General features: G+C 44.2%; 1 protein-coding gene across 1 annotated transcript in view; it reads right to left on the bottom strand.

Moving 5' to 3' along the window:
- Positions 1–1,781: 1,781 nt before the first annotated feature.
- The window catches only part of Chek2 (checkpoint kinase 2), a 34,047-nt gene continuing 9,484 nt past the window's right edge, over positions 1,782–26,344 (bottom strand). Inside the window, exons 6-15 of the mRNA XM_059249334.1 lie at positions 21,643–21,751; positions 19,561–19,614; positions 16,841–16,902; positions 13,470–13,569; positions 11,390–11,476; positions 10,353–10,516; positions 10,010–10,125; positions 8,677–8,762; positions 3,638–3,721; positions 1,782–2,042 (exon numbers count right to left, since the gene is read on the bottom strand). Of these exons, the coding sequence (XP_059105317.1) occupies positions 1,950–2,042; positions 3,638–3,721; positions 8,677–8,762; positions 10,010–10,125; positions 10,353–10,516; positions 11,390–11,476; positions 13,470–13,569; positions 16,841–16,902; positions 19,561–19,614; positions 21,643–21,751 (955 nt within the window). The 3' untranslated portion in view covers positions 1,782–1,949. The remainder of the gene's footprint in view (positions 2,043–3,637; positions 3,722–8,676; positions 8,763–10,009; positions 10,126–10,352; positions 10,517–11,389; positions 11,477–13,469; positions 13,570–16,840; positions 16,903–19,560; positions 19,615–21,642; positions 21,752–26,344) is intronic.

Below are 26,344 nucleotides of genomic sequence, written 5' to 3'. Positions count from 1 at the left end.
ACTCCATTTTGAAGGGGAGTCATTATGCTTTATTACTAAAAAATAAGTTTCTATTTACTGTAAGAGCTGAATTGCTGGGGGCTGGAGAGATGGCTCAGAGGTTAAGATCACTGGCTGTTCTTCCAGAGGTCCTTGAGTTCAATTCCCAGCAACCACATGGTGGCTCACAACTATCAATAATGAGATCTGGTGCCCTCTTCTGGCCTGCAGGCATACACACAGGCAGAACATTGTATGCACAGTAAATAAATAAATGTTTTTTTAAAAAAAAAAAAAAAAAAAAAAAGCTGAATTGCTGTTTTTAAATTTTCTGGAACCTGACCTTACCCCAACCCATGACCTTGACTTGTTTTTAAGACTACCCCTACCCTTCCCAACCCTCCCAGAGATTTTTTTCTGCATTTCCTTTTTGCCCCATTGTCTCTCTTCTGTAAACCTGCTTTGCAACTACTTGTGATTTCACTCCTTAAAAGGAGCCCAAGAAATGGATTCAGGGCTGCTCTCTTTAATCAGACTTAGAAGGCAGTCACTGGCCAGCTCAGCTCTTGAGTGCACCCCAATAAAAATCAACCTTGCTTCAAGTTTGGCTCAAATTGTGGTAGTGGTCTTATTCTCGCCAGTGGGATTAACACCACCATGTGGGTACTGAGAACTGAACCCAAGTCCTCTGGAAGAGCAGCCAATACTCTTAACCACTATAGATATCTCTAGCGTCTACCTTACTTCTCCACCTTCACCTCTACCACAAGGATAGTTGAAGGACCTAACTTAAAGAAACATTGGATCACCTTAAAATTTGGGGGAAAATTAATCTCAATGAAGCCCCAAGAGTTCAGAGATATAAACTGTATAGATAAAAGATAACTTCTCTGTTTCATTTGTTTTTGAGACAAGAGTCTCACTAACAGCTCAGGCTGCCCTCGAACTCACAATCTTGCTGTTTCTGCTTCTCAAGGTCTGGGATGGATTCCAGAAGTGTGAAATCAGACTAAAAGACACAAGGAGCAACATGCCTGCCCTCACATGGCTCCTTGGCAGCCAGTCACCACAAATCTCCCAATATCACCGTGTCCTTTTCTTTCTAAAGAACCCAGACATGTGTTGTGTGTGTGGACAGGGTTTCTCTATGTAGCCCTGGCTGACCTGGAACTCGCTCTGTAGACCAGGCTGGCCTCAAACTGAGATGTGTGCACTACCACCAACCCGAGAGGCTGAGACTTTAAGGGACCTTTACAATTTGTATTCAGATCATACAAACTAAAACCAGAGTGACATCCTGAGAAGCCGGACTGCTGACAACAGTCAAGGTGAAGATCCAGATGAAAGGCACACAACAACTTCTAACATTGTTTTAGAGTAGTGTCTGTGTGCAAGAACAGCTGTGTGGGTACCCACAGAAACCAGAACTGTAGTTACATGGGTGTTGGGAACCGAACCTCAGTCCTCTACAGGAGCGCTCTTAACCACTAAACCATCTCTCCACACAGCCCCCTCATAATTTTTTTTTTTTTTTAAGAAAAGGAAAGGTATTCATCTAAAGTGCTATTCATGCTATTCATAGGTCAATTTCCACAAGGTTTTTAATTGTATATCAGCGATGGGAAAACAACTGTTCCCATCATTAAAATACAGACTATATTTTTAAAAAAATATATATAGTCTTTAAAAAAAAAAAAAAGACTTCAAGGGTAGAAAAGACAATCGCAGTGTGAAAGGAAGCACATTTCTTTTTTTCTTTTTTCTTTTCTTTTTTTTTTTTTTTTTTTTTTTTTTTTGTTTTTCGAGACAGGGTCTCTGTGTAACAACTCTGGCTGTCCTGGAACTCACTCTGTAGACCAGGCTGGCCTCAAACTCACAGAGCTCCACCTGGCTCTGCCTCCCGAGTGCTGGGATTAAAGGCGTGCGCCACCACCGCTGCCCAACTGAAAGCACATTTCTTTTACATTCTTTTACGTTCTAACTAGTGCATCACGCACAGCCAGGCGCTTTGTGCTCTCAGCATTCTCCACTTCCCGTTCCAGGGGCCGCTTTCGACTAGAAGGCTGGAAATAAAGCAAAGGGAAAAGTGTTCAAAAGAAAAGCATGGCTTCTATCAAAACTCCTGACAGCAGTAAACTGGGGGCATGTCATGGGAAATGGTAAGGACCAAGAATCACTAGGTTTTTTGTTTGCTTGTTTTGTTTTCCGAGACAGGGTTTCTCTGTGTAGCTTTGCGCCTTTCCTGGATCTCGCTCAGTAGACCAGGCTGGCTGGCCTTGAACTCACAGAGATCCGCCTGCCTCTGCCTCCCGAGTGCTGGGATTAAAGGCGTGCGCCACCACCGCCTGGCAAGAATCACTAGTTGTCATGACAACTGAATCCTAACACACCTCTGATATCAAGATGCGTATCTACTCTGCCTGGTGATTTCTAACCACTAATGTATGTATGTGCAGTTCTTTATTTTTCGTTTGTTTGTTGTTGTTTGTGTTTTGTTTTGCCTTACAGTGATACAAAAGCAAATTCAAATTTGGATCCTTCCCTTGTCTAGCAAAATTCTGGGTGAGGCATAACTTAAGGCAGCCAGAGCTCCCAGCCAAGCACAGGGTTAGGAGTAACAGGGGAGCTCATACATTCCATTGTGCTACAGGGGTTCGAATTATTAAAGGAATTCCTTATTTAAAATGCCTCCAACTTAAGATGAGCTCCTCAGGATGTGATCACACTGTAAGCTGAAGAACATCTAAATACAGACAACAGGCAATCCCAACAGCTTCTCTTGGTCACTGTCTCCTGACACTGTCTAGCTGTAGCTCAGTGTTAAAGGTGTTTACCACGCACTAAGGTTCTGGTTCAACCCTCAGCACAGAGTGTATAGGATACCTAATCTCTCTCACAGTCTCAAGTTTTTCTGTTTTATGGAAACAACAATTTTTTCTGCTGTAGTTTATTTTCCTATTTATAAGACCAAGAAAGCACAGTGAGGAAAACAAAACAGGACAGGAATAAACAAGCATACTAGTGTAAGTACAAAGAACTCTAAAAGAATAAAATTGCAATCAAGAAATCACTACAACAAAACCCATTATTTTACTCATTCACAACAACAAAAAATATTTTAAAAGAGAAAACCATCATAGACTACTTGCCCAAGTTTTACATTTTCCAAAAATTTAAATTTGTGCCTCTAACAGGGTATTCCATCTTGCCATGCAAAAGACCTTTGGACTGACAAGCTTTGCATCTACTGCTCCAATTCGTTCAACGCATCCTGCATTATTACATCTCCCAGGGCTGCAGGAACATATCAGAACAAAGAGTAGAAACACTGGCACGGGCTGGAGGGGTGGAAGGTGTGCCTAAACAGCATAAGGTCCCAGGTTCAATCCCAAGTATGGCCAGCAAGTAGAAAATAAGTATCTACTGCACTATACTTGTAGGGTAGAGTCACACTATGTAGACCAAGTTGGCCCATGACTCCCAATCCTCCTGCCTCTGTTGAGATTCAATGCCCAGTCTCAGCCTCCTTCCTAAGTGCTGAGAATACATGTGTGTGTCACCAAGCCTGTCATTAAGCACCTGCCACCACACAGAATTGTCAGTCATCAGACTTGCTCATCAGCAATTTAATTCTAGGATACAGTAGTCATCAAAATACCTGGGCGGGAGTCAGGGGCAGGGCCATCAAATTCTTTTCCTGAGCCAGGAGTAGATCCTGAAATTTTTTCTTCATGTATTCATCCTGTGAAGAGATCCAAAGGCATAGATAGGCTGCACATGAGGAGAAGCAAGCTCCTAGAGTGACAGGTAAATGCTCAAGGCTGCCATCCTGACGGCAAACCTCATGCATTTGCTGAAATCTCCTAACGAAGAGACCATGACTGTTCACTCTGCCTTCTCGGAACAGCCAGTGCTCAGTCAGCATTGGCTAAAACAAACTCAAGGGTCACGGGTTCTCAGTTGACCACACAGCCAGGCCCCTAGCTGTGGTTCAGAACTAACCCTAACCCGAGTAGTCAGGAGGCCACAGCGCAGAGTTGAAACTGTGCCACCCTGAGTGCTCACAGAACCAAACCCACCCCTCCTGCCACAAATATTGCCAATGACGTGTGAACAGCTAACCCAGCACCCTAGGAAAGTCACACAGCAAGTGCTAAGCAAGTTGACAGAAAGACCTCAAGCCTACAAAACCTCAGGCCCACATCTCATGAGAAAAGATGGTAATAAACAGGACCAAACATCACAGGTATTCTGCGTGTACGAGGGAGATGTGTAACAAGGGTGGCATCACAAAGAGAACTCTTCCTCAATGTGCATAATTTGCTCCCACCTCCCTCAAGGTAAAATCCTGCAGGGTCCAAGGACTGGCATGCAGAAGCCCCGAGAAGTAGCCTGGCATTGCTCCCCATTTTCAGAAACATAGAATCTATCAATAAAAAAGATGGACTCCTGGTGGAGGCTGGAGAGGTGCTCAGAGGTTGAGTATGTACTGCACTTGGAGCAGACCCGAGTTTGGTTCATAGCACCCACGTCAAGCACCTACAATTCCCATACCAGAGGATCTAACCCCTCTTCTGTACGCCTCAGGCACTGCACTCACACATCACACATGCACACACCCACACAGTCTCACTATGTAAACCAGGAGGCCTTGAGTCACAGAGATCTGCCTTCACCTGCCTCTTCCTGAGTGCTGGGATTCCTTTATCTCTGCACGCACGCACTAGGCACAGGCAGGTGGATTTTTGTGTGTCTGAAGCCATTCTGATCAATGGAATGAGCTCTGGTCTGTTTAGACTTTTGTCAACATCACACATACTGGGGTCATCTTTTCCAAGATCCAAGGGGATCTCAGTTGGGGAATGGCCTCCATAAGATTAACCCATGAGCACACGTGCAGAGCATTTTCTTTTTTAATGACTGAGATGGAAAAAACAAAAAACAAAAAACCACCCACCCCTAGGCAGGTGGTCCTGGGTTGTATAAGAAAGCAAGCAAGCTAGCAAGCCCTGGAGAGCAAGCCAGTAAGCAACACCTCTCCACAGTCTCTGCTTCGGTTCCTGCCTTCAGGATCTTGCCTTGAGCTCCTGCCCTGACCTCCCTCAGTGAAATGAAATAAACCCTCTCCTCCACGTTGGCTTAGTCAGTGTTTATCACAGGAATGGAGAAACCAAACTAGAGCAGAAGTAATGCTCAGAGAACACAAACCCAGATTTCAAAGCCCTGTGTTCTTTCCCACCACAGTTTTCTACCTCTACCATGGCGTCCAGGAGGAAAGGCTTCCAATGTGAGCAATTTTGTGGAGGCGGGAAATTCCGAGGACCAAAAGATGAACAATGAGTTCCTCTCTATCTACTAACAGGAAGCAGCAGCTGCTGGCATCCCTGTCTTACTAGTTACTCCGAGTGGCTCTCAGAGAACTGGTCTTGAGAGCACCAACCTCATACACACATCTCCTGCAGTGCACCTGCCTCTATGACCACCTGAATTGCACTGCTCTGTAGACCATGGTGCCTAACACTGTTTGAAACATGAACTCATTACCTGTGCTCTGAAGGAATGAATTCAAGAACAAATAAAACCACAATGGAATGCCCCTGGGCTTTAGATAAGTGCTCCTAAGTCCTGTGTATTAAATGCTTAGCCCCAACGAGAGTGCTGCTGGAGGATGTGGAGCCTTGAGAGGCAGAGACCACTGGGAAGAAGTTATATTATTGGATGATACCCTAGAAGGAAAATTTGGACCTCCTCCTCTTCCTTTTTAAAATCTTAGTGTGTATGCACAGCTTGGGCACTGGCACTCACATGTGCACCTACACACACACACACACACACACACACACACACACACACACACACACACAATTAAAACAAATCTTACCATGTCTTCCCCAGGCATGTAGGCATATATAGCATGCATGTGAAGGTCAGATGACAACCTTGGATGTTAATTCTCACCTTCCATCTTGTTTAAGCAAAGAGTCTCCTGTTGTTCATCCTTGTGTACAGTCGAGCTAACTGGACTATGAGCTACAAGGGAGCCTGCACCCTTAACCTCTCAGATTCTCATGTTTGTGGGACAAACATTTCATCCACTGGCCATCTCCTCAGAGCTTCTTCCTCTCTTTTCTCACGTCAGTCATGGACTAAAACCCCCAAAACTTAGCCAAAATACACCTCTCCTCTTTATGAACTGGCTTCTCTCACTCAATGTGTCACAGTAACAGAAAGCTAATTAACACAAATATCCCTCTCCTAGACATTGTTTGGTGTGGCCAGAATGACCTGAGGCTATGTGCATCATATTCACAAGCTATCAGTCAAGAGTAAAATAAAAATGAATCTCCACCGAGCGGCCTTAGCACATGCCTTTAATCCCAGCACTCAGGAGGCAGAGCCAGGAGGAACTCTGTGAGTTAGAGGCCAGCCTGGTCTATAGAGCAAGATCCAGGACAGTCACCAAAACTACACAGAGAAACCCTGTCTCGAAAAACCAAAAAAAAAAAGAAAATGAATCTCAACATTAGCACAAGTTACAAGATTTATCTGTAAATCTGTGAGAAGTCTACATCCAAAAATATTAAGGCAAGCAGGAAGGATTCTTCTATTTTATTAAAAGTGAAATAGAGTTGGAGAGATGGCTCAGAGGTTAAAAGCACTGGCTGCTCTTTCAGAGGTCCTGAGTTCAATTCCCAGCAACCACATGGTGGCTCACAACTATCTATAATGAGATCTAGTGCCCTCTTCTGGCAGGCAGGCATATATGCTGGCAGAACACTGTAAGCACAATAAATAAATAAATCTTTTTTAAAAAAGTGAAATAAGGTGGGTGAAGAATATCCCCCCACTGGATACAGCTAATGACAAAGCAGAGAGAAGGATTCATAGTCCCCCAAACCATGAGACTTTTCCCGCAAGTCCAAGCTTATCATCATTAGCAGACATTTAGATAGCCCATTTGTACCCTCGCCCTCCTCATCCAGAGCCCACGATGATACTTCAAGCAAAAGGCCGAGAAGTGTCTTCACATGAGACTGGGGCAGAGCTGAGCTTCACCTTTTCTTGCTTGTGAATAACAGTTTTCTTTTGAGACAAGAAGTACAAACAAAATGGGCTACACTGACTCATCCATCTCAGGCAAATATAAACCCCGTTGCTAGGCCTAACTGGCCAGCCGCAGGCTTTTTTTTCCAAAGCTAACAGAGAAAGCCAACACAGTGGTCTGCCTCCATTTGGATCCCAGAAGCTGCCCTATTAAGGCATGTGAAAAGAGCCAAGGCGTGGGTTTCTTTTTTTCATCAGCGTTAAAGCCCCACATGCAAAGATACCTTTGTTTCCAAACTCCTTGTCTCCAAGGCCCTTGCTGCTTTCACATTGTGTGGTCTCGCAAACACTGAATCATCTGACACATTTCTTCTGGGAGGAGAATGTTTCCAGGGAAATATCCAAAACATATATATCTGTCCTCCCCACCCCACCCTCCTCCTTTTTAAAAAAATATTTTATTGCATTTTTTTGTTTATTTATCTTGTGTGCATGTGTGTGGAGTCCGAGGACAACTTTTAGGAGTCAGTTCTCTCCTTCCATGTGGGTACTGGGGATCAAACTCAGGTCCTCAGGCTTGGTGCTGGACCTGATAAGCCATGCCCCAGGCCTGGTCTGGCCAAAACTTAGGTGTGGAGGGTTGCAAGAGAGAAAGTGGACAATCTTCCAGAGTCCCAGAAGAATATCGGGGAAGCTTGATTTTTTTCCAGGTGTTCCCAAAACAGAGAATCACAGATGAAAGAGCTCCAGCCACCTAGTGACATCACCCAGGCCCAGAGGAAACTGAGACCATAAGGAAGTTCACAGAAAAGTACGGCCAAGCGGAACAGCAGAATCACACATCTACCAGAAAAGCTGCTGGATACTCTGGTTGATTAATTCCAAGCCAACAATTAATCTCCCAAAGTCACAGACGCTCTTACTCTGGCAGCAGCTTTGAATGAGCTTGGCACAAAAATCTGACATCAACAGGGACGTGTGAACACAGACATCATGCAAACTGAAAGGGTGCAGGTGACAGCCTGCACTGAGGGCATGCTTGCTCACCAGGAACAAGAGTGGGGACCCTTTCAAACACAACCACCTGGCTCAGGAAGTGACTGGGTTCCCTCAGGGAGACTGCCTTCCTGGACCTGCCCCAGTTTTCTTGATGGAAGGTGAAAAAAAGGCTGGACCAGAGCCCAGCCCACTCCACTTGGTAGAGGGAGAGCAGAAAAAGGAGACAGCTGGGCACTGAGGAAGACCAAGCTCGCAAAGGGTTACAGCCACACGGCAATGTCAGGGCAGCCAAATGGAATCAGAACCTGACATGAAGTGAGCTTGTTCATCCAGGAGCTACAGAGTTGCATGGAAAGAGTTGACAGCAATAAAATATTAAAAAATAAAAATTTAAAAAAAAAACATACACACATAATCATTCATCTCCCTCCCTTCCATCCTCTCCCCCATCCTTTCCTCCCTCGCTCCCTCCTCCACATGTATGTGCATCCTGATTGAAAACAACTACACACAAACTATACCTACCGCCTGATTGAAAACACGTAAATGAACCCAACAACATGGAGACAGTGTGTGACCCTCAGCCCAACCTCACTCACACAGTTCAGGGCTCCCCTGAATTTTAGGCAAACATGCACTGCCTCATACACCCACCTGTAGCCACGGATGACTCAAGGCTTCCTCAGTGGTAAACCTAGTCTTTGGATCCACAACCAACAGCTTCTTGACAAGGTCCAGAGCTAAGGCAGCAAGAGAATTGGAGAAATCATAATGAAAGAAATGTATACATTCCACCTGCATTACTAAACCATGCCAGGACTACAGACCACCAGCCAGAGAGGAGAGCACATGAAGCCAGCTGATTTGGTGGAGAGCCCTCTAAGTCCCCCCTCTCTGAAGGCAGAGGATAGGGACCTTGGGAACAAGGATGTATCTATCCCATCTCTCCCTGCTGGGACATCACAACCTTTTGGCTCCTTGCTCCCTGTCTTGCCACTGGACTCGAGTTCAAGCTAATTAAAACTAAACTTCTACCCAGCTCTGAGATACTCAGAATGGACCACAAATTCTGCATCCCATTGCTTGACGGTGAGAGACAAGAAAGGGGTTCCCTTTAGGGATGTCAAAACAAAGCCCAACCCACAGGCCAGCAACAACCAAAGTCTCGCTTTCCTGCTGTAGCAATATTCTTCTTTGAAACCCTGATATTTAACACAATCACCTATGTTATATTATTGGACACTTGGTTTTCATCTACTTTTTCTCCTGGGAGTTGCAAGGTTGCACTTTTAAATTAAAAAACACAGGGATTGGGGATTTAGCTCAGCAGTAGAGCGCTTGCCGAGCAAGCGCAAAGCCCTGGGTTTCAGTCCTCAGCTCCGAGAAAAAAAAAAAGATTTAATAAATTGAAAAATACAGATAGCCGGGCAGTGGTGGCGCACACCTTTAATTAATCCCAGCACTCAGGAGGCAGAGGCAGGCGGATCTCTCTGTTCTAGGCCAGCCTGGTCTACAAAGCGAGTTCCAGGAAAGGCACAAAGCTACACAGAAACTGTCTCGAAAAACCAAAAAAAAAAAAAAAAATACAGATAACTGACAACATTGAACTTTTACATTCTTCTTACTCAAAGAATGTTTGTTATTAAAAGTTATTTTGCACACTTGAATGGGTAGCAGGCCCTTGTGTATGTTACATTAAACCTCACATAAAACCTTTGATGTCAGAGTTATTGATCACCTGTTTACAAATAAAAAAAAAATGGAGACTCAAAAAAGTTAAATAACTTGCCTGAGGTCACAAAACTAACCAATAGCAGACCTGGGACTTAAGCCCAGGCTCTTAATAACGTCCTCTTCCTTTCAAACAGTGCAAAGCAATGGACAAAACAGACAAGAGAAAACAACACCGAGTCTGAGAAGAAACTCCCACCAACAGAACACCCACATTTCAGTAAAGCACGCATCTGTAACCCTTCCGTATCCATACCCTTCTCTGAAACATCTGTCCAGACTTCAGGAATAAAGTTGTATTTTCCACTGGTGATCTGATCCTTCAGTGACACTTGAGTCTTATGCTCAGAGAAAGGTGGATACCCACTAAGGCTTAACATTGGTAGAGAAAGAAAGGAAAAAAAAAAAAAAATCAAGTGGCATTCTCAGTGGCATTTGGATACACAGGTTTCTTCTTCAGCATTGAGGAAAATCAGCTTTTCCTTGAATCAATGATTTAAAAATGACCTAAATCAAACAGAAGCTCTCTACCCAGACACAGGTACAGTTTCATCTGACCTCATTCAACCACACTGTAAAACAAAGAAAATTTTTCCTACCAGATGAAAAGAATAACTCCTAAGCTCCAGCAGTCCACAGCACGGCTGTACCCAGCAGTCCCATTGGAGACAAGGACCTCAGGAGCCAGGTAGGTGGGCGTACCACATAAAGTTCTCATCAGAGAGGTCTCCCCCAGAATCTTGGACTGTCCAAAATCAGTGATCTAAAATTACAAACAAAAGAAATGAAATCCGGGCTGGAGAGATGGCTCAGAGGTTAAGAACACTAGCTGTTCTTCCAGAGGTCCTGAGTTCAATTCCCAGCACCCATATGGTGGCTCACAACCATCTGTAATGAGATCTGGCTCCCTCTTCTGGCCTGCAGGGATACATGCAAACAGAACATTGTATACATAATAAATAAATAAATCTTTAAAAAAAAAAACAACAACAACAAATGAAATCCAAACATAATCATAGTCAACCATTCCTAAGAGACATGGAAACTGGAATATCTATTACACAGACACCCTCCATTAACCCAAAATGTACAATTTCATGTCTTGGCAAAGCATTTAATTTTGCTTAAAAGAAAATCCCTGGGCCTAGGAACCTGAGAACCAAGGTTTTTCCAATTTACCTATCATCATTATAACTTTACAAAAACTGCAGAACCCTGCCACAAACACATTAGGACTCTTAATACTATGCATATAATTTGACTACACAATGGAACATCTGGAAAGCTTGGGGGTGGGGGGAGATGCACCTGTTATCACCTTCGAGTTTTATGTTTTGGGGTTTTCATGTTGGTTTTTGTCTTATAATTGTAACCGGAGATTCTTGAGTGAGGCTAGGCTGAGAAGGAAAGGCGGGATCCATGACTCAATGATCCATTCAGACCCTTTCCTCCCTCTGCACAGAGTGGCTTGTATACCCCGGGGCTCAGGAAGTGCTCATTAGATCTCAGCAGTAACTGTTAAGTATGGGAAGTTCAGATTCCCAACCTTTGGATATTCCTCTGTTTTTATGTAAGAGATTAAAAGACAGTTTGGACAGAAATCACAGCGGTGGCAGCAGAGAGGGTGAGTTTTCACCTTGATAAGGCAGTCCTCTTCTTGAGATGACAAAAGAACATTCTCTGGCTTTAAGTCCCGGTGTATAATCCCATTTTCGTGAAGGTACTGTACAAGAAGAGAGGCAGGAACACTGGTTTATCCCACACACACGTGAGGACAGTTACCAACACCTAACTCCTCAAAGACTGAGCTGGACCAGGGCTGAGCACTTAGAAATTCATTTTACAGAAAAATCTTTAGACAAGGTTTCTCTGTGTAGCCTTGTTTGTTCTGGAACTCACTCTATAGACCAGGCTGGCCTCGAACTCACAGATCATTAAAAAATGAACTGTGAAGCCAAGCAAGGTAGTGTGTGCCTGTAATCTAAGCACTTGGGAGGTGAAGGCAAAAGATCAGGAGTTCGAAGCTAGGCTTGACTACAGAGCAAAGTTAAGGTTAGTCTATGCTACATGAGACCCTATCTCAAAAAACAAACAAACAAACAAACAAAAAAAAAACCTTACAGATGGCTTGTGGGCTAGGGATATAGGGCGCGCGCGCGCGCGCGTGTGTGTGTGTGTGTGTGTGTGTGTGTGTGTGTGTGTGTGTGTGCGTGTGTGTAGGTCTATACACAGGGCCCTGGGTTCTATCCCCAGCACTGTAAAAAGAAAATAAAAATAAAAGTGAGGAAGGGTTGTGATTGGGATCTAAGATTGAAGGAAAATAAAAAATTTTTTTATAATATTTCTTTTTATTTTTAATTATGTATGAGGGAGTTTATGTGCATGTGAGTGCTGCTCACTTAGACCAAGGGTGTCAGATACCCTGGAGTCGGAGTTACAGGTGTTGTGAACCACGCTCCAGTCCTCTGCAAAACTAGTACCTGCACTTAACTGCTGGGCCACCCCTCCAAAAAAAATTCTCATCCAAAACTTTGACTGGGCATGGATCTGCTGAAAACATTAAGGAAGATAAGCTCAGATAAGCCAAAGCTAGGAAAATCCCCCTCAGTCCTCACTCAATACAATAACTGTTCCAAATACAGGCTACCCACTCCCCTTCCCCCACAGAGGGTTTCTCTGTATAACAGTCCAGGCTGTCCTGGAACTCACAGAGATCCACCTGCCTCTGCCTCCCAAGTGCTGGGATTAAAGGCGTGTGCCACCATCGCCCACTTCCATTCTATTTCCTTCAATGAATGGGCTTTCAAGAGAACAAACTTCTTTGGTATGGTGGTGCATGCTTTTAACCTCTGCACTCGGAAGGAAAAGACAGGCAGATCTCTGAGTTCAAGGCCAACCTTCTCTACATAGATTCTAGGACAGCTAGGGCCACAGAGAAAGACCTTGTCAGCAGAGGAGAGAAAGGAGAGAGAGGAAAGTCAGAGGAGAGAGAGGGGGGAGGAAGGAGGGAGAGAGACACTGACCAAACTACCAAACCTTGGGAGGTAATTACCACCACAAAACCTGGGACAGAGTATGAGCACATGCCCGGCACCTGCACATCATCGGTGTGCTGCATTTTGTGGGGTACTGTTCATAAGGAACATATTATCGAACCAGAGAAGAACAAATTATCTGTCTCAATCATCCCAACTGGTTAGCCTTGCTTTCAATCCCACCTTTAAGCTCTGCAAACCAAGACATTGCCACGAGAATCTAGTAGGGGCAAAAAAAATCAATGCCGCTCCAGAAAGCCCTCCAAGTCAAAGGCACAGACAGGGTTGTGTGGATTTTGTTTTTCTGAGATGCGAGGGGGTGAACCTGGGGCTCCAAAAGTACCTTCCATTTTGATTTTGAAACAAGCTCTCTCTACATTGCCTGAGCTGGCTTTGAACTCTGAGACGCCTGCCTTACCCTGCCCGAGTAGCTGGGATTCCAGGCTGTGCCACCAGGTCTGGTGGTATACTCATTTCCTTAGTTCCCTTTCTTACTGTAGCCTCTCACACTCGAGACAGAAGCTTGATCATCTGAGTAACGAGGGCAGAGATTTTTTTTTTTCATATTTATTTATTTACTTACTTATTTACTTGCCTAGAAGAGAACAACAAACACAGAACCTCTTGAATTTCAACCCTCAGTCCCTGGGTCCTGGCCTAACTCCAGAGGGCCCCTCTCACCTGCACGGCTAAAAGCATCTGGTAGAAATACAGCTTGCAGGTTGCTTCCTTCAGGCGTTTGTTCCCCACCACCCTGTCAAACAGCTCTCCTCCTTCCATCCTGAAACACACACAAGTGGGACCTTCATTCACGGAGGCACAGCACAAATGAAATCAACTCCTCCAGCCCAGCAAAATGGGGGGGGGGGGGGTGAGCCAATGAGCCCTGGCCCCACGTGGGAGAGGCCCCGGCCTGGAACTCCACCACTAAAACACGGGTCATTTCAGTCTCTCTTCACAGATCTTTGAAAATGAATGAGCTTGGCTGGGCATCTTGGGGTACATACGCCTTTCATCCCAGCACTCAGACAGATCCCAGAGCGTTCAAGGCCAGCCTGGTTTGGGCTACATAACAAGCCCCAGGCTGGCCGTGGATACGTGATACCCTGCCTCAAAATAAATAAATAAGAATCATCTTGAGGGCTGGAGAAAACAGCTCAGTTGTTAACAGTGTGTATGTACTGTTTGTCCTGTCCAAAAGAAACTCAGGACAAATGGCTAACTGGTGCCTATTAGCATACCAACGCATAGGATGGCCTCCAGGCTCACTCAGTACCCATGGCTCCTCTCAGCTCTTCTCAGCGCGCCCCCTACCCTAAACTTCTCCAGCTCATGGGCTTGCCTTCCCCCAACTTCTTTCCTATATAACCCTGCCTTTTGGGCCATGTGCTCTCTTGGCCCTCTCTCCTCTTTGCTCTCTTTCTTCTTCCTCTCTCCTCTTCATCTCTCCCTTCTCTCCTGGCCTGGTTCATTCTACTTTCTCTCTCTGCTCTGGACTCTTCCAGATGCCTCTGGCTGTGCTCTCCCTCTTATCTACAATAAAACCCTTCTCCTCGGCAGAGCCAGGCGGATCTCTGTGAGTTCGAGGCCAGCCTGGGCTACCAAGTGAGTTCCAGGAGAGGTGCAAAGCTACACAGAGAAACCCTGTCTCGAAAAACCAAAAAAAAAAAAAAAAAAAAAAAAAACCCTTCTCCTCAACCACACCTTGGAGCGGCCATGTCCTCATTCACTCACTGCTCTTACACACCACACAAATTCACTTCCCAGCACCCATGTCTAACTCACAAGTGCCCCTAACTCCAGCTCCGGGGAACCAAAGTCCACTTACTTCTGACCTCTCTGAGCACAGGAAGTCACGTGTACACACCCACACACTTGAAAATAATAAAAAAAATAAATCTTGTAACAAATTAACCCGCTAATAAACCTCATCCACCATCAGATGCCCCAGTTGGAAAAGAGAAAAAGGTGGAACAGAACTGGTGACTTCTTCGGGAACTTTAAAACGTCTAATTCCAGCAGGATGGTGGTGGCCCACACTTTTAATCCCACCTACTACAATAATTGATGTCAAAATAAGACATAAGAGGTGGTGCATATCTAAACCCCAGCACTCAGGAAACAGAGGCTGGTACATCAAGAGTTCAAAGAGATCCTGAGCGGCACAAAGAATTTAACACCAAAGTAGGCGACATGAGACTCCATCTCAAAAAATAGTAATAGTACTAACTGAGGGTTGAGAATGTAGGGCACTTGCCTACCCTGTACAAGACCCTGGGTTTGAGTCCATCCACAGAGCAAAACTACTGATGCACATAAAGAGCATGGCAGAGTGCAGGCGTTCAGTGAGGCCAGTCATTTCTTTAAAGGACATTTCAACGGTGAAGTAGGAACCCACTGTAACCCGTGGAGCATTATGAAGGATACTAAGTCCATTCAAGGGAAATGCTGCCAGCAGAATTGGCTCACAGCAAGGCTGTAACAAGCAGCAGCTAGTGCTGATTATATTGTTGCTACCATTATTGATTTGTTACCTGGACCTATGCAGGTGCTGGGAACTGAACCCAAAGCTTCTGGAAGAGCAATCAGTGTTCTTTTTTTTTTTTTTTTTTATTAAGATTTTTTATTTATTATGTATACAGAGGAGGGTGCCAGATCTCATTATAGATGGTTGTGAGCCACCATGTGGTTGCTGGGAATTCAACTCAGGACCTCTGGAAGAGCAGTCAGTGCTCTTAACCTCTGAGCTATCTCTCCAGCACCATCAATCAGTGTTCCTAACCACTGAGTCATGTCCTCAGCCTTTCTAGAAATAGATAAATATAAATACACACACACATATATATTATTGCTGGGTGTGTATGGTGTTTGTGGGTTAAGCACACATGTGACATGGTTTAAACGTAAAGGTCAAAGGACAGCTTAGGAGTCAGTTCTCTCTTCTCAGCATGTGGGTCCTCCAGATAAGACTCAGATCCTCAAACCTGGCAGCAGGTCCCTCTCCTCAACGAGCCATCACCCATCGTGCCCTCCCTGTCATAATCAAGTGGCCAGTCTCCATGGGCATCATTTGCCGGGTATGAGCACAGCATTCCCTGCCTGACCCAACAGCTGCTCCCAGACACATTTATACAGGAACAGACATGGAACAGGCCACTTCCAGAAACGACAAGAACCTGGGGCCCTTGAAGAAACTGAAAGATACTCAAATGCTACCATGCAACCAGGTCCCGTGAGCCTCCAGAGTGGTCCACACAGGCAGGTATCTTCAGAGTAATGATAAACTGGACTCACGTTGAATGTCCACATGTGCCAGTGCCCTGTAGGGCTTCCCAAACCTCAAATCATTTAATCCTTTTAAGAAGTCTACATGGCCGGGCGGTGGTGGCGCACGCCTTTAATCCCAGCACTCGGGAGGCAGAGCCAGGCGGATCTCTGTGAGTTCGAGGCCAGCCTGGACTACCAAGTGAGTCCCAGGAAAGGCGCAAAGCTACACAGAGAAACCCTGTCTCGAAAAACCAAAAAAAAAAGAAGTCTACATGTTAGGGTACAATTATTACCCACATGTAACACCAAGAAAAGGAGACTCAGGGAGGTGAAATGAACTCCTCATGGGCAATCAGCTCATTTTGTATAAAGTTAAGCTTGACCGCAGGCCTCAGATACAGGTCTCAATCCCTTCATACCTGCCATTAGAAGGGCTTTAGAACTGACACACACACACACACACACACACACACACACACACACACACACACTCTTTGTGACCCCACCAACACATTTCCATTTAGAGTCCTAGCATAAGAAAGGCAAGTCTGCATTCAATTCTTTTCTGGCTTATAAGACTTACACGAAATAAATTAAAAATGTTACTTACTACTTGCTGGGCAGTGGAGGTGCACGCCTTTAATCCTAGGCAGAGGCAGGAGGATCTCTGTGAGTTCAAGGCCAGCTTGGTCTACAGAATGAGTCCCAGGCAGGCTCCAAAGCTACACAGAGAAACCCTATCTCGAAAAACCAAAACTAAAACAAAACAAAAAGTTACTACTTACAACTCCAGAACAATGTAATAATCTTCTGCATCAAAAACGTCTTTAATCTGGATGATGCATGGCTGAAACAGAAGAAAGGAGAAATGAGAAACTCCAAAAAGGAAACCTCAAGACACAGAAATTGAGGCTTCAGGAGGACAAAGAGCAGGCACTGGGCCCTTGTCACTATGGGAGACAGCAGAATGGGATGTAGCTGACTCCTCATTGAGAACACTCCAGGGACAGCAAGGGGTGGGTGACTCATGTGTGCAGATGAGCCTACCTAAGAGTGACAGCAGGTCTTCCCAGCCTTCTTCATCTGTCCGCAAACAGGACTCAAGGAACCTGACAAGTGTCATGAAGACAGCAGCAGTAGCTGGGTAGTTCAGGGTGGTGAGGAACTTTCACAGCAGGCCCGAGACCCGAAATCCAACCCCAGCACAAGAATGAAGGAGAAACAGGACCCAAGACCAGAGACCATGGAGCTAATTTGTAATCCTAGCACTTGGGAAGACAGGGAAGGAAAATCAAGAACTCAAGGGCAGCCTCAGCTATAAAACAAGTTCAAGACCAGCCTGGGCAATATGAGACCCTGTCTCAACAACAAAGAAGAAGACTAGAGAGGAAGCCTAATTATACTACCAGATACCAGATTCATCTGGGTCCAGGACTGGAAGCATGGAGAACGGAGCCCTTTGTGATAATATCCTTCCCGTTGTATAAAACCTTTCAAGCATGGCTGACAGCTTATGACCTAGCATCAGCACAGGGGACACAGAACACCATGGGCAGGGAAGAACAGGTTTAGGTACTCTAGAATGTACACTTTACATTATGATTTTCCACACAGAAAGCACACCCATTGTGTTTACACAATGAGAGGGATAAGAAACAGACTGGGTGAGTATCGATCGGCATAGAGGACTGTGATCGTGTGAGAATCGGAGAGAATATAATACTTTCGGGATTGAGATTAAAAAGGGTGGTGAAACCCACTCACCACAGTGTTCTTCCTTCAAACAAGTCTCAGCATAACTGCTGCTCTGTATCCAGGGGGCCTTCCTGCAGTGAACTGTTATAAGATAGTCAGCGGAGACCCCACTGCCTCCCAACATGTAAGACCTTAGCAACACTGCTGAGTGCTAAGGCAAGACTTCCATTTTAATAAGGCTCAAAAGAAGCAGTAAAATACTTCAGGCGACAGGATGTGTGTAGTGGTTTGTTTATTTAGTTACGTGTGTCTGTCTGTATCTGTGCATGCCATGGAGCATGTGTGGAGGTCAGGGGAGAACTTGTGGGAGCTGATTTTCTCCTTCCTCCCTGTAGTTCCTAGGGATCAATCTCAGATGGTCAGACTTGGTAGCAAGTGTCTTAAACCTCTGAGTCATTTTGCCAGCACCGAATGTGTTTTAAAAAAAAAAAAAAAAAAACCCAAACAAAACTGGCAAAGCAGGCTGCAGCAGGAAGATTGCTTGAGCCAGGAATCAGAGCCGAGCCTGGCCAACTCAGCCAGTTCCTGTGGAAAGGAACAAAACCAAACTCCACTCAAGAGGCGGAGATGGAAGGATCACGTGAGCGCACAGTATTCCCAGACCAGCCAGGGCAACAGGGCAGGGCTGTCTCCAAACAACAAAAAAGAAATGGAAAGTGGGGGAGGAAGGAGGTGAGGGGGGAGAAAAGGCAGAAGGAAGGAAAAAGGAAAGGAAAGAGAGAGCAGGGAAGGAAAAGAGGAGAGAAAGAAGTAGCAGATGAAGTGGAGGACAGCCAAGCAGGGAGGCCGGCCACTGAGTTGTAAATAGGCTGTGGGGATGCTGTGTCCAAGGCAGTAATCTAGAATAAACAGAGCTTCGAGTTCTTGGAGGGAATGTGAGGAGGTGAAAGAAAAAGAAATTCTTTTGTTTGGAGGTTAAAAGCGAGAATACGATAACTACTAGTTGGACAGGTAAGATTTGAGTCCAAGTTTAACTCCAACACCTACTGAGCTGGTGCTGATGGGTACTCACAAACTAAAGACACTGGAAAACATCGCGAAGCAGAGACAAGATCAGACCGGTACACTACAGCCCTTATCACCTTTCTGTGACTTCCACAGACATCCTGACAAAAGAGGTAAGGACCATCTATACCCAGCAAGACTCCCCACACCAATGAATCAGACAGTACGACGGGACTCCACTTACCTGTCACATACCATAGATTTAACTGGATTACTCCAAATAAAAGGTATATTACAGGGTCAAAATTTCAGGTAAAATTAACCTCACTAAAACTTACTTTTGCCGGGCGGTGGTGGCGCACGCCTTTAATCCCAGCACTCGGGAGGCAGAGCCAGGCGGATCTCTGTGAGTTTGAGGCCAGCCTGGACTACCAAGTGAGTCCCAGGAAAGGCGCAAAGCTACACAGAGAAACCCTGTCTCGAAAAACAAAAACAAAAAAAAACAAAAAAAAAAAACTTATTTTTTTTTTTTTGCTGCAAATATGATCACTAATCTCTATAAGATTTTGGTCAAGATCTCAGCAAAAATAGTATTAAATCATGAGGTTATAAAGCCTTTACAGAGGACTGCATTCTCAAAATCTTGAAATAAAAACTCTCGCAAGGTAAAAAAAAAAAAAAGAGCTGGGTCATGTATGCATTCACATACATATGAAGGAGCCCAAGTTAACATAAGACTCCTACAGAAACGCTTTGTACATGTCCCATATTTTGAGATGTTTCTATGAATAATAGTAATACTTACATGATTCAGTTTTTTCAAAATTTCTATTTCAGTTTCAACACTGGGAGCCGTGTCCTAAATAGGATAACATCAGAGTTCATTAACAATAATAATTGTAATGGTTAGTATCTTAACAATACATTTACAATTAAACTTAATTAAGTAGAGGCCATCTGAGTTACAGACTAGCCTCTGTTCATAGAGTATACAAATAAATAGATAAAATATGTAAACTACAGTTATGTAAAACAGACTCTGGCTAAGAAGACCAGATTTAAAAGTTTTTTAAATGTCTATTTGCTTTATTTTTATTTTTATTTTATGCACATTGGTGTTTTGCCTGCATGTATGTCTGTGTGAGGGTGTCGGGTCCCCTGGAACTGGGATTATAGACAACAGCTGTAAGCTGCCATGTGGGTGCTGAGAATTGAACCCAGGTCCTCTGGAAGAGCAGCCAGTGCTCTTAACCACTGAGCCAACTCTCCAGCCCCCTAGATTTAAAATTTTTAAATCCAGCCTTTCCTCTCAGCTCTCACACTCGTTACTATAGTGCAGGGATGGGGTGGGGTAGGGGGTTCTACTAATTGAGAGCAATTAAGAAGTAAAGATTGGTTCTAAGTTTTTAATCAATCTAGTAGATATGCTTTTCTCTCCTAAATGGGAAGCAAATCATGGGGGTGAACAATCTATAACAAAGTGAACACAGACAGGAAATTCCTCTTGCCATGTAAGAACAGAATTATCTAGGGAAAAACAATTTGAAGAATGTTAAAGCCAGAAACAGCTGGCTGGGGAGGAAGAAGTGACTGGGTCCTGCCTTCTACTTACTTTGTCAGCTTATGTGTGGAAAGAAACAACGCCTTTAGCTACTGCACTCATTTAGTAAATGTGGGTAGAAAAAGTGATAAGTAGCTGCTACATAAAAATAATTTACATTTAAAAAATCTGCAACTGAAAATTGGAAATGTTATCTCAGTGGTACAGTACTTGCCTGGCATTCATAAATCCCTGAGTTTGATAAAAATAGGTCTCTAAGCTGGGCGGTGGTGGCACACACCTTTGACCCCAGCACTTGGGAGGCAGATGCAGGCAGATCTGAGTTTGAGGCTAACCTGATCTACAAAGTGAGTCCCAGGACAGACAAGACTGTTAAATAGAGAAACCTTACCTTGAAGAAAAAAAAAAATGTGTTTCTATAACTAACTCATAGACATTGCCACAACACCCAAAACAGCAAAGAATTTGGAGTTACCATAACAACCAAGCAGAGAATTATTATCTGCATAAATTATGAGGAAGTTGGTGATGTCTTTGAGAATCTATCTAAATCTGTCTGATAATATCCAGAACTTTTGTATAGTGTTCAACTCACACCTCAGAAGCGAATCTCATCAGGCAAATGCTAACCAACTCCTTGGAAAACACACGAGACCTTACAGAGCCAATAAGATCAGCAGGGTGTAGGGAAACAGACTGTTACTGTCCTTTGCAGTCAGAGGAACTTTACGATCAAACTGAGTCAAAACTACTTAAAAGTCAATTAGTGAGTTAATAAGCTACCTCAGTCAGGAGTGGGAGTACATGCCTATAATCCTAGCACTCCAGAGGAGGCATACATAGGAGACACCTTCCAGGCCAATCTCACTACAAGAAGAGTTCTAGGCCAGGTGGCGCTATGTGAGAGCCCTATCTCCAAAAAAAAAAAAAAAAAAAAGTTTTTGGAGTAAAAAAGTAATCACCATAACTTGGAGAATGAGTCAAAATGATACACTGTAGGTAATAAGAATTTGATACTTTAACAGATACTTTCAAAATCAGTGTTCAGAGTAAAGTACAGCAGGGCAAGCTGTCCACACCTTTGATCCCAGCACTCTGGAAGCAGAGGCAGGCGGATCTCTGTGAGTTCAAGGCCAGTCTGGTCTACAAAGTGAATTCCAGGACAGGCTCCAAAGCTACACAGAGAAACCTTGTCATAAAAAAACAAGAAAAAAAAGTACTAAAACTAAGCCATCCAATCTTTCTGAGATTGAGCCATACTCCAGGGTTACTGGAGGAAGTTATGAAGATGTGAAGACCCAGGGGGCTGCAAACACAGGTACTTACTGCTTCTCTCGATGAGCCAAGAGCAAACTTCCGCTTGCTGATGATCTTTATGGCTACTTTCTTACATGTTCTCCTCTCGAAAGCCATTTTTACCTCCCCACAAGCACCACTAATGAGAAAAACACAGACAGTGACTTTTCAGGATGATTTCTGTCATGAAACCCACCATGTCCAAATCTGCCTTGACTATAAGAAGTCAAAGATGGGGCTGAGGAGGTTGCTCAGGTGGGTAACATGCTTGTCATGCAAGTGTGAGAATCTGAGTTCAAATATCCAGAACCCATGTAAACCAGGCATCCTAGCACACGTCTATAACCCAGGCTCCACACAGCAAGACTGGAGGCAGAAGCTTGTGGGCCGGCCTGCCTGGCATGCACAGCAGCAAAGAGGAACCTTGTCTCAAGGTAGAAAGCCAAGGACCAACACACAAGGTTGTCTTCTGATCTCCACACAAATTCTGTGGCACACGCACTCCCAGACTTTCACACACACACACACACACACACACATAACTAAGAATTGTCCATGCAACATTTTTTTCATTGTCCCTGTGTTCAAAGGACACACTGAAGGTTCACCAGAGTAAACTGTCAAGAGCACAGTTAGATGCAGAACACCCATTAACACTGAGTTTGGAGTGACTTCAATCTGAATCACAGCCTTGATCATGAAATTCACAGAAAAACACTAAGAAAAAAGAGAATTTACTTTCTCTAGAGGTCAGAGAAATATCAAAGAGTCTTCCTGATCAAAACTAAGTACCCATGCCAGGAGTATCACACAACTGTAATTCAAGAGCTGAGAAGAGAGACGGACAGCAGCCAACCAAGACCAACTTGGGTCCACAGAGTTCATCTAGGCCTGAACTGAAGAAAGAGAAAGCCCAAACCAATTACCAACAAACAATTTGCATACACAGTTGGAAGCATGAACTGCACCCTACACTACATCCAAAAGTGCTACACGATTACTCTGCACGCAGCAGCATCCCTCAAAGATTTCAGACTCACTGGGTACCACCAAGGGCAGAGGAACGGCCACACAGAACAGTATGCAGCCCACTGTGACCCCCAGTAAATCTGTTTTGCAAAGTGAGACCAATCATAGCAACGATAACTATAGTACGAGCCATACACTACCTGTCTGTAGTGGGCTTTGATAGCGACAGGGTTTTGAGTATCAGAGAGGCTTCACATCATTAAGAAATGTGTTGAGTACAGACAACATAAAATCTACCATTAAAATCATTTTCAAGTGTAGAATGCAATCACACTAAGTACATTCACAATGTCCTGCAACTGCTACCATCTAGTTCCAATTAAGAAAACACCATATTACCTTGCCCCTAGCGACCACTAATTAGCTTTCTAAAATTTATCTGGTATTTCATAGAAATTCATATTGCTTTCATTTAGCTTAATGTTCTAAAAGCTCACCCATGTTACAGCAGCAATCAGTACCTCTTTATTATTTGAGACTGGATCCTACTATGTTGGTTTGGTCTTAACCTTTCTAGAAGCTGGAAGATCCTGTGACAGCACCTAGCCACCTATTTATTTCCTTTTATCCCCCTTTGAGACAAAAGTCTTAGGAAGCTCAGCTGTCCTCAAATGACTATTATGCCAAAGGATGTAATAACTTTGAACTCCCAATCCTTCTGCTAAATTTGTTTTACGTTGTTGAATGCCAAGTATGTACTACCCTGCCAGGCTGTCTTTTTCTGTTAGGGATTGAACTAAACATTTTACATAAAATTGCATGCCTACCTTAGAAGAGTAGGGGCTGACAAGACGGTTCAGCAAGCAGAAGTGATTGACCCATAAGCTGGCTAGGTTTCTTTTGCCAATTTGATTCCATTGAGGATTACCTGCTAAGGACTCTCAATTGAAAAAATGCCTCCATTAGATTGTCCCATAGATAAGTCTATGGGACATTTTTTTGGGAGGGGCCAGCCTACTATGTGCAGTACTATTCCTGGGCAGGCAGATCTAGGATTTTAAGAAAGCAGAATGAGCTGGGTAGTGGTGGCGCATGCCTTTCATCACAGCATGCAAGAGGCAGAGGCAGGCGGATCTCTGTAAATTCGAGGCCAGCCTGGGCCACAGAGTGAGATCCAGGATAGGCACCAAAGCTACACAGAGAAACCCTGTCTCAAGGAGCAAAAAAAAAAAAGAAAAGAAAAGAAAAGCAAAATGATGAAGTCATGGAAATTGAGTCAGTAAACAACATTCCTTCATGGTTCAGCTTCAGTTCCTGCCTCTGAGTTCCTGCCCTCAAAAGATTGGGCTGTGATCAGAACATGGAAGCCAAATAACCCCTTCCCTCTTCAAGCTGCTTTTGGTCACAGTGTTTATCGAAGCAAAGTAGGAGAGAAATTGGTACCAGGAGTGGGGGTACATGTCACCATGTTGTTTGGGGGAAGGATTACAGGGTTTTGTAGCTCTGGGCTGGAAAAGCCACTGAGTGCTCAGAGATTAGCGGGTTGTTCTGTAGAAAACTGGAAGATGAGAGAAATGCAAATAATAGAGGTCTGGTCCGTGAAGTTTCAGAGGGAAAATTTAGAGTCCCTTAAAGACTCTATAAAAGCCATTTGTGTGATAGTTTCAATTAAGATTTTGTGAAAGTGAGGCTGGGCGATGGTGGTGCATGCCTTTAATCCCAGCACATGTGAGGCAGAGGCAGGTGGACCTCTGAGTTTGAGGACAGCCTGGTCTACAGAGTGAGTTCCAGGACAGCCAGGGCTACACAGAGAAACCCTGTCTGGGCGGGGGTGTTTAATCTGTGAAATAAAACCTTTTGTGCTTTACTGAGATAATCAATGCTAGTTAGCTGGGGATTAAAAATCAGCTGTGATTAATAAGACACCAGCATCATCAAGGTGAAATCTTCTGGGTCAGCACACAGAAACTGCAGTCCAGAAAGGGTCCAAAGTTGCATCTCAAGCTGGAAGTCAATAATGTGTAATAATATGTAACTTCATAATGTGTAAGAGTCTCCCATAAGATACTAGTTTTGAAGGCATGAAGGGGCCATGGAAAGCAGTTGAGGCTTGGCACTGTGTGGCCGGGTTGGAGTATCCCTGAAGAGAGTCCAGGAGGCCACTGGTAAAGATGCAGGCTCAGCTGCAGTTGGAGACCCCAGCATAATGGAGATGCCTGGACTGAGAGATGACCACTGAGGACAGCAGCAGGTGTGAAGCCAGCCTGAGACTACAAGACAAGCTATGTGTGCCATGGAGGGTACAGTGTGAGAAGCGGAGCTACTCAAGACTTCCGTAGTCCCAACGATCATGAGTGGACACTGAGCTACATACACCGCTGGAATTCGATTTTGCTTTGATCTGACTGTAACCCTGGGTCCTTCTTAAAATAACACTTATTTTTGTTGTAGTTGTTGTTTTAGAAGAGCCCACAGTGAAGAGACTTTGGATATTTTTAATGAAAACTTGAACTTATAAATTGCTGAGTTTTTGTTTTTTTCATTTTATGTGTATGGGTGCTTTTCCTACATATATGTCTGTGCCACACTTGTGTGCAGTACACCAGAGACTGGAAGATACCAGATCCCCTGGAATCAGAGTTACAGGCAGTTATGAGACATCACGTAGGTACTGGGAATCAAACTTAGGTTCTCTTGAAGAGCAACCAGTGTTCTTAGTCACAAGGCAGCTCTCCAGTTCCGAACTGTTGGACTTTTTACTTATTTATTTTTATTCTGTGTGTTCTGCCTGCATGTTTGTCTGTGTGAGGACGTCAGATCTTGGAGTTACAGACAATTGTGAGCTGCCATGTGGATGCTGGGAATTGAACTCAGGTCCTCTGGAAGAGCAGTCAGTGCTCTTAACTGCTAAACCATCTCTCCAGCCCCCTTGGTGAACTTTTAAAAAGACCCAGTCTTAAAAAAAAAAATTAGATGGTGCTTCACACTGTGACATTAATTTTTGTTTGTTTTTTGAGACAGGGTCTCTCTACATAGCCCTGGCTGTCACGGAACTCACTATATAGACCAGACTATCCTCAAATTCACAAAGAACCACTTGCCTCTACCTCCCAAGTACTAGATTTAAAGACATGTATCACCACCCCCAGCCCATGACATTAATAGTAATGTGACATCTTGGGGACAAACAAGAAAGGAAAGATTATGGTTCAATGGTAACATGTTTGTATGTCAAGTCGACAAGGAATCAATTGTACTGGGTTTTGTTGTTGTTTATGTTTTTGTTTTTTGTCAACTTGACACAAGCTAGGATCATCTGGGAAGAAGGAACTCCAATAGAAATAAAAATATCTCCATCAGACTAGCTTGTACACAAGCCTGTGGGACATATTCTTTTTTTTTTTTTTTTTTTTTAAAGATTTATTTATTTATTATGTATACAGAAGAGGGTGCTAGATCTCATTACAGATGGTTGTGAGCCACCATGTGGTTGCTGGGAATTGAACTCAGGACCTCTGGAAGAGCAGTCAGTGCTCTTAACCTCTGAGCCATCTCTCCAGCCCCGGGACATATTCTTGATTAATGATTGATGCTAAACCCACTGTACACAGTCTTACCCCTGGGGATGTGGTCCTGGATTATAGAAAAAGCCAGGTTGAGCAAGCCTTTGGAGGCAGGCCAGTGAGCAGCGTTCCTCCATGGTCTCTGCTTCAGTTCCTGTCTCAGGTTCCTGCCCTGCTTGAGTTCCTGCCTTGGTTCCCTC

This window comes from Peromyscus eremicus, chromosome 23, assembly GCF_949786415.1.
Source record: "Peromyscus eremicus chromosome 23, PerEre_H2_v1, whole genome shotgun sequence".
Classification (NCBI taxonomy): Eukaryota; Metazoa; Chordata; class Mammalia; order Rodentia; family Cricetidae; genus Peromyscus; species Peromyscus eremicus.
The sequence above is the reverse complement of the archived record's forward strand: the minus strand, read 5'-3'. Positions and strand labels throughout refer to the sequence as shown.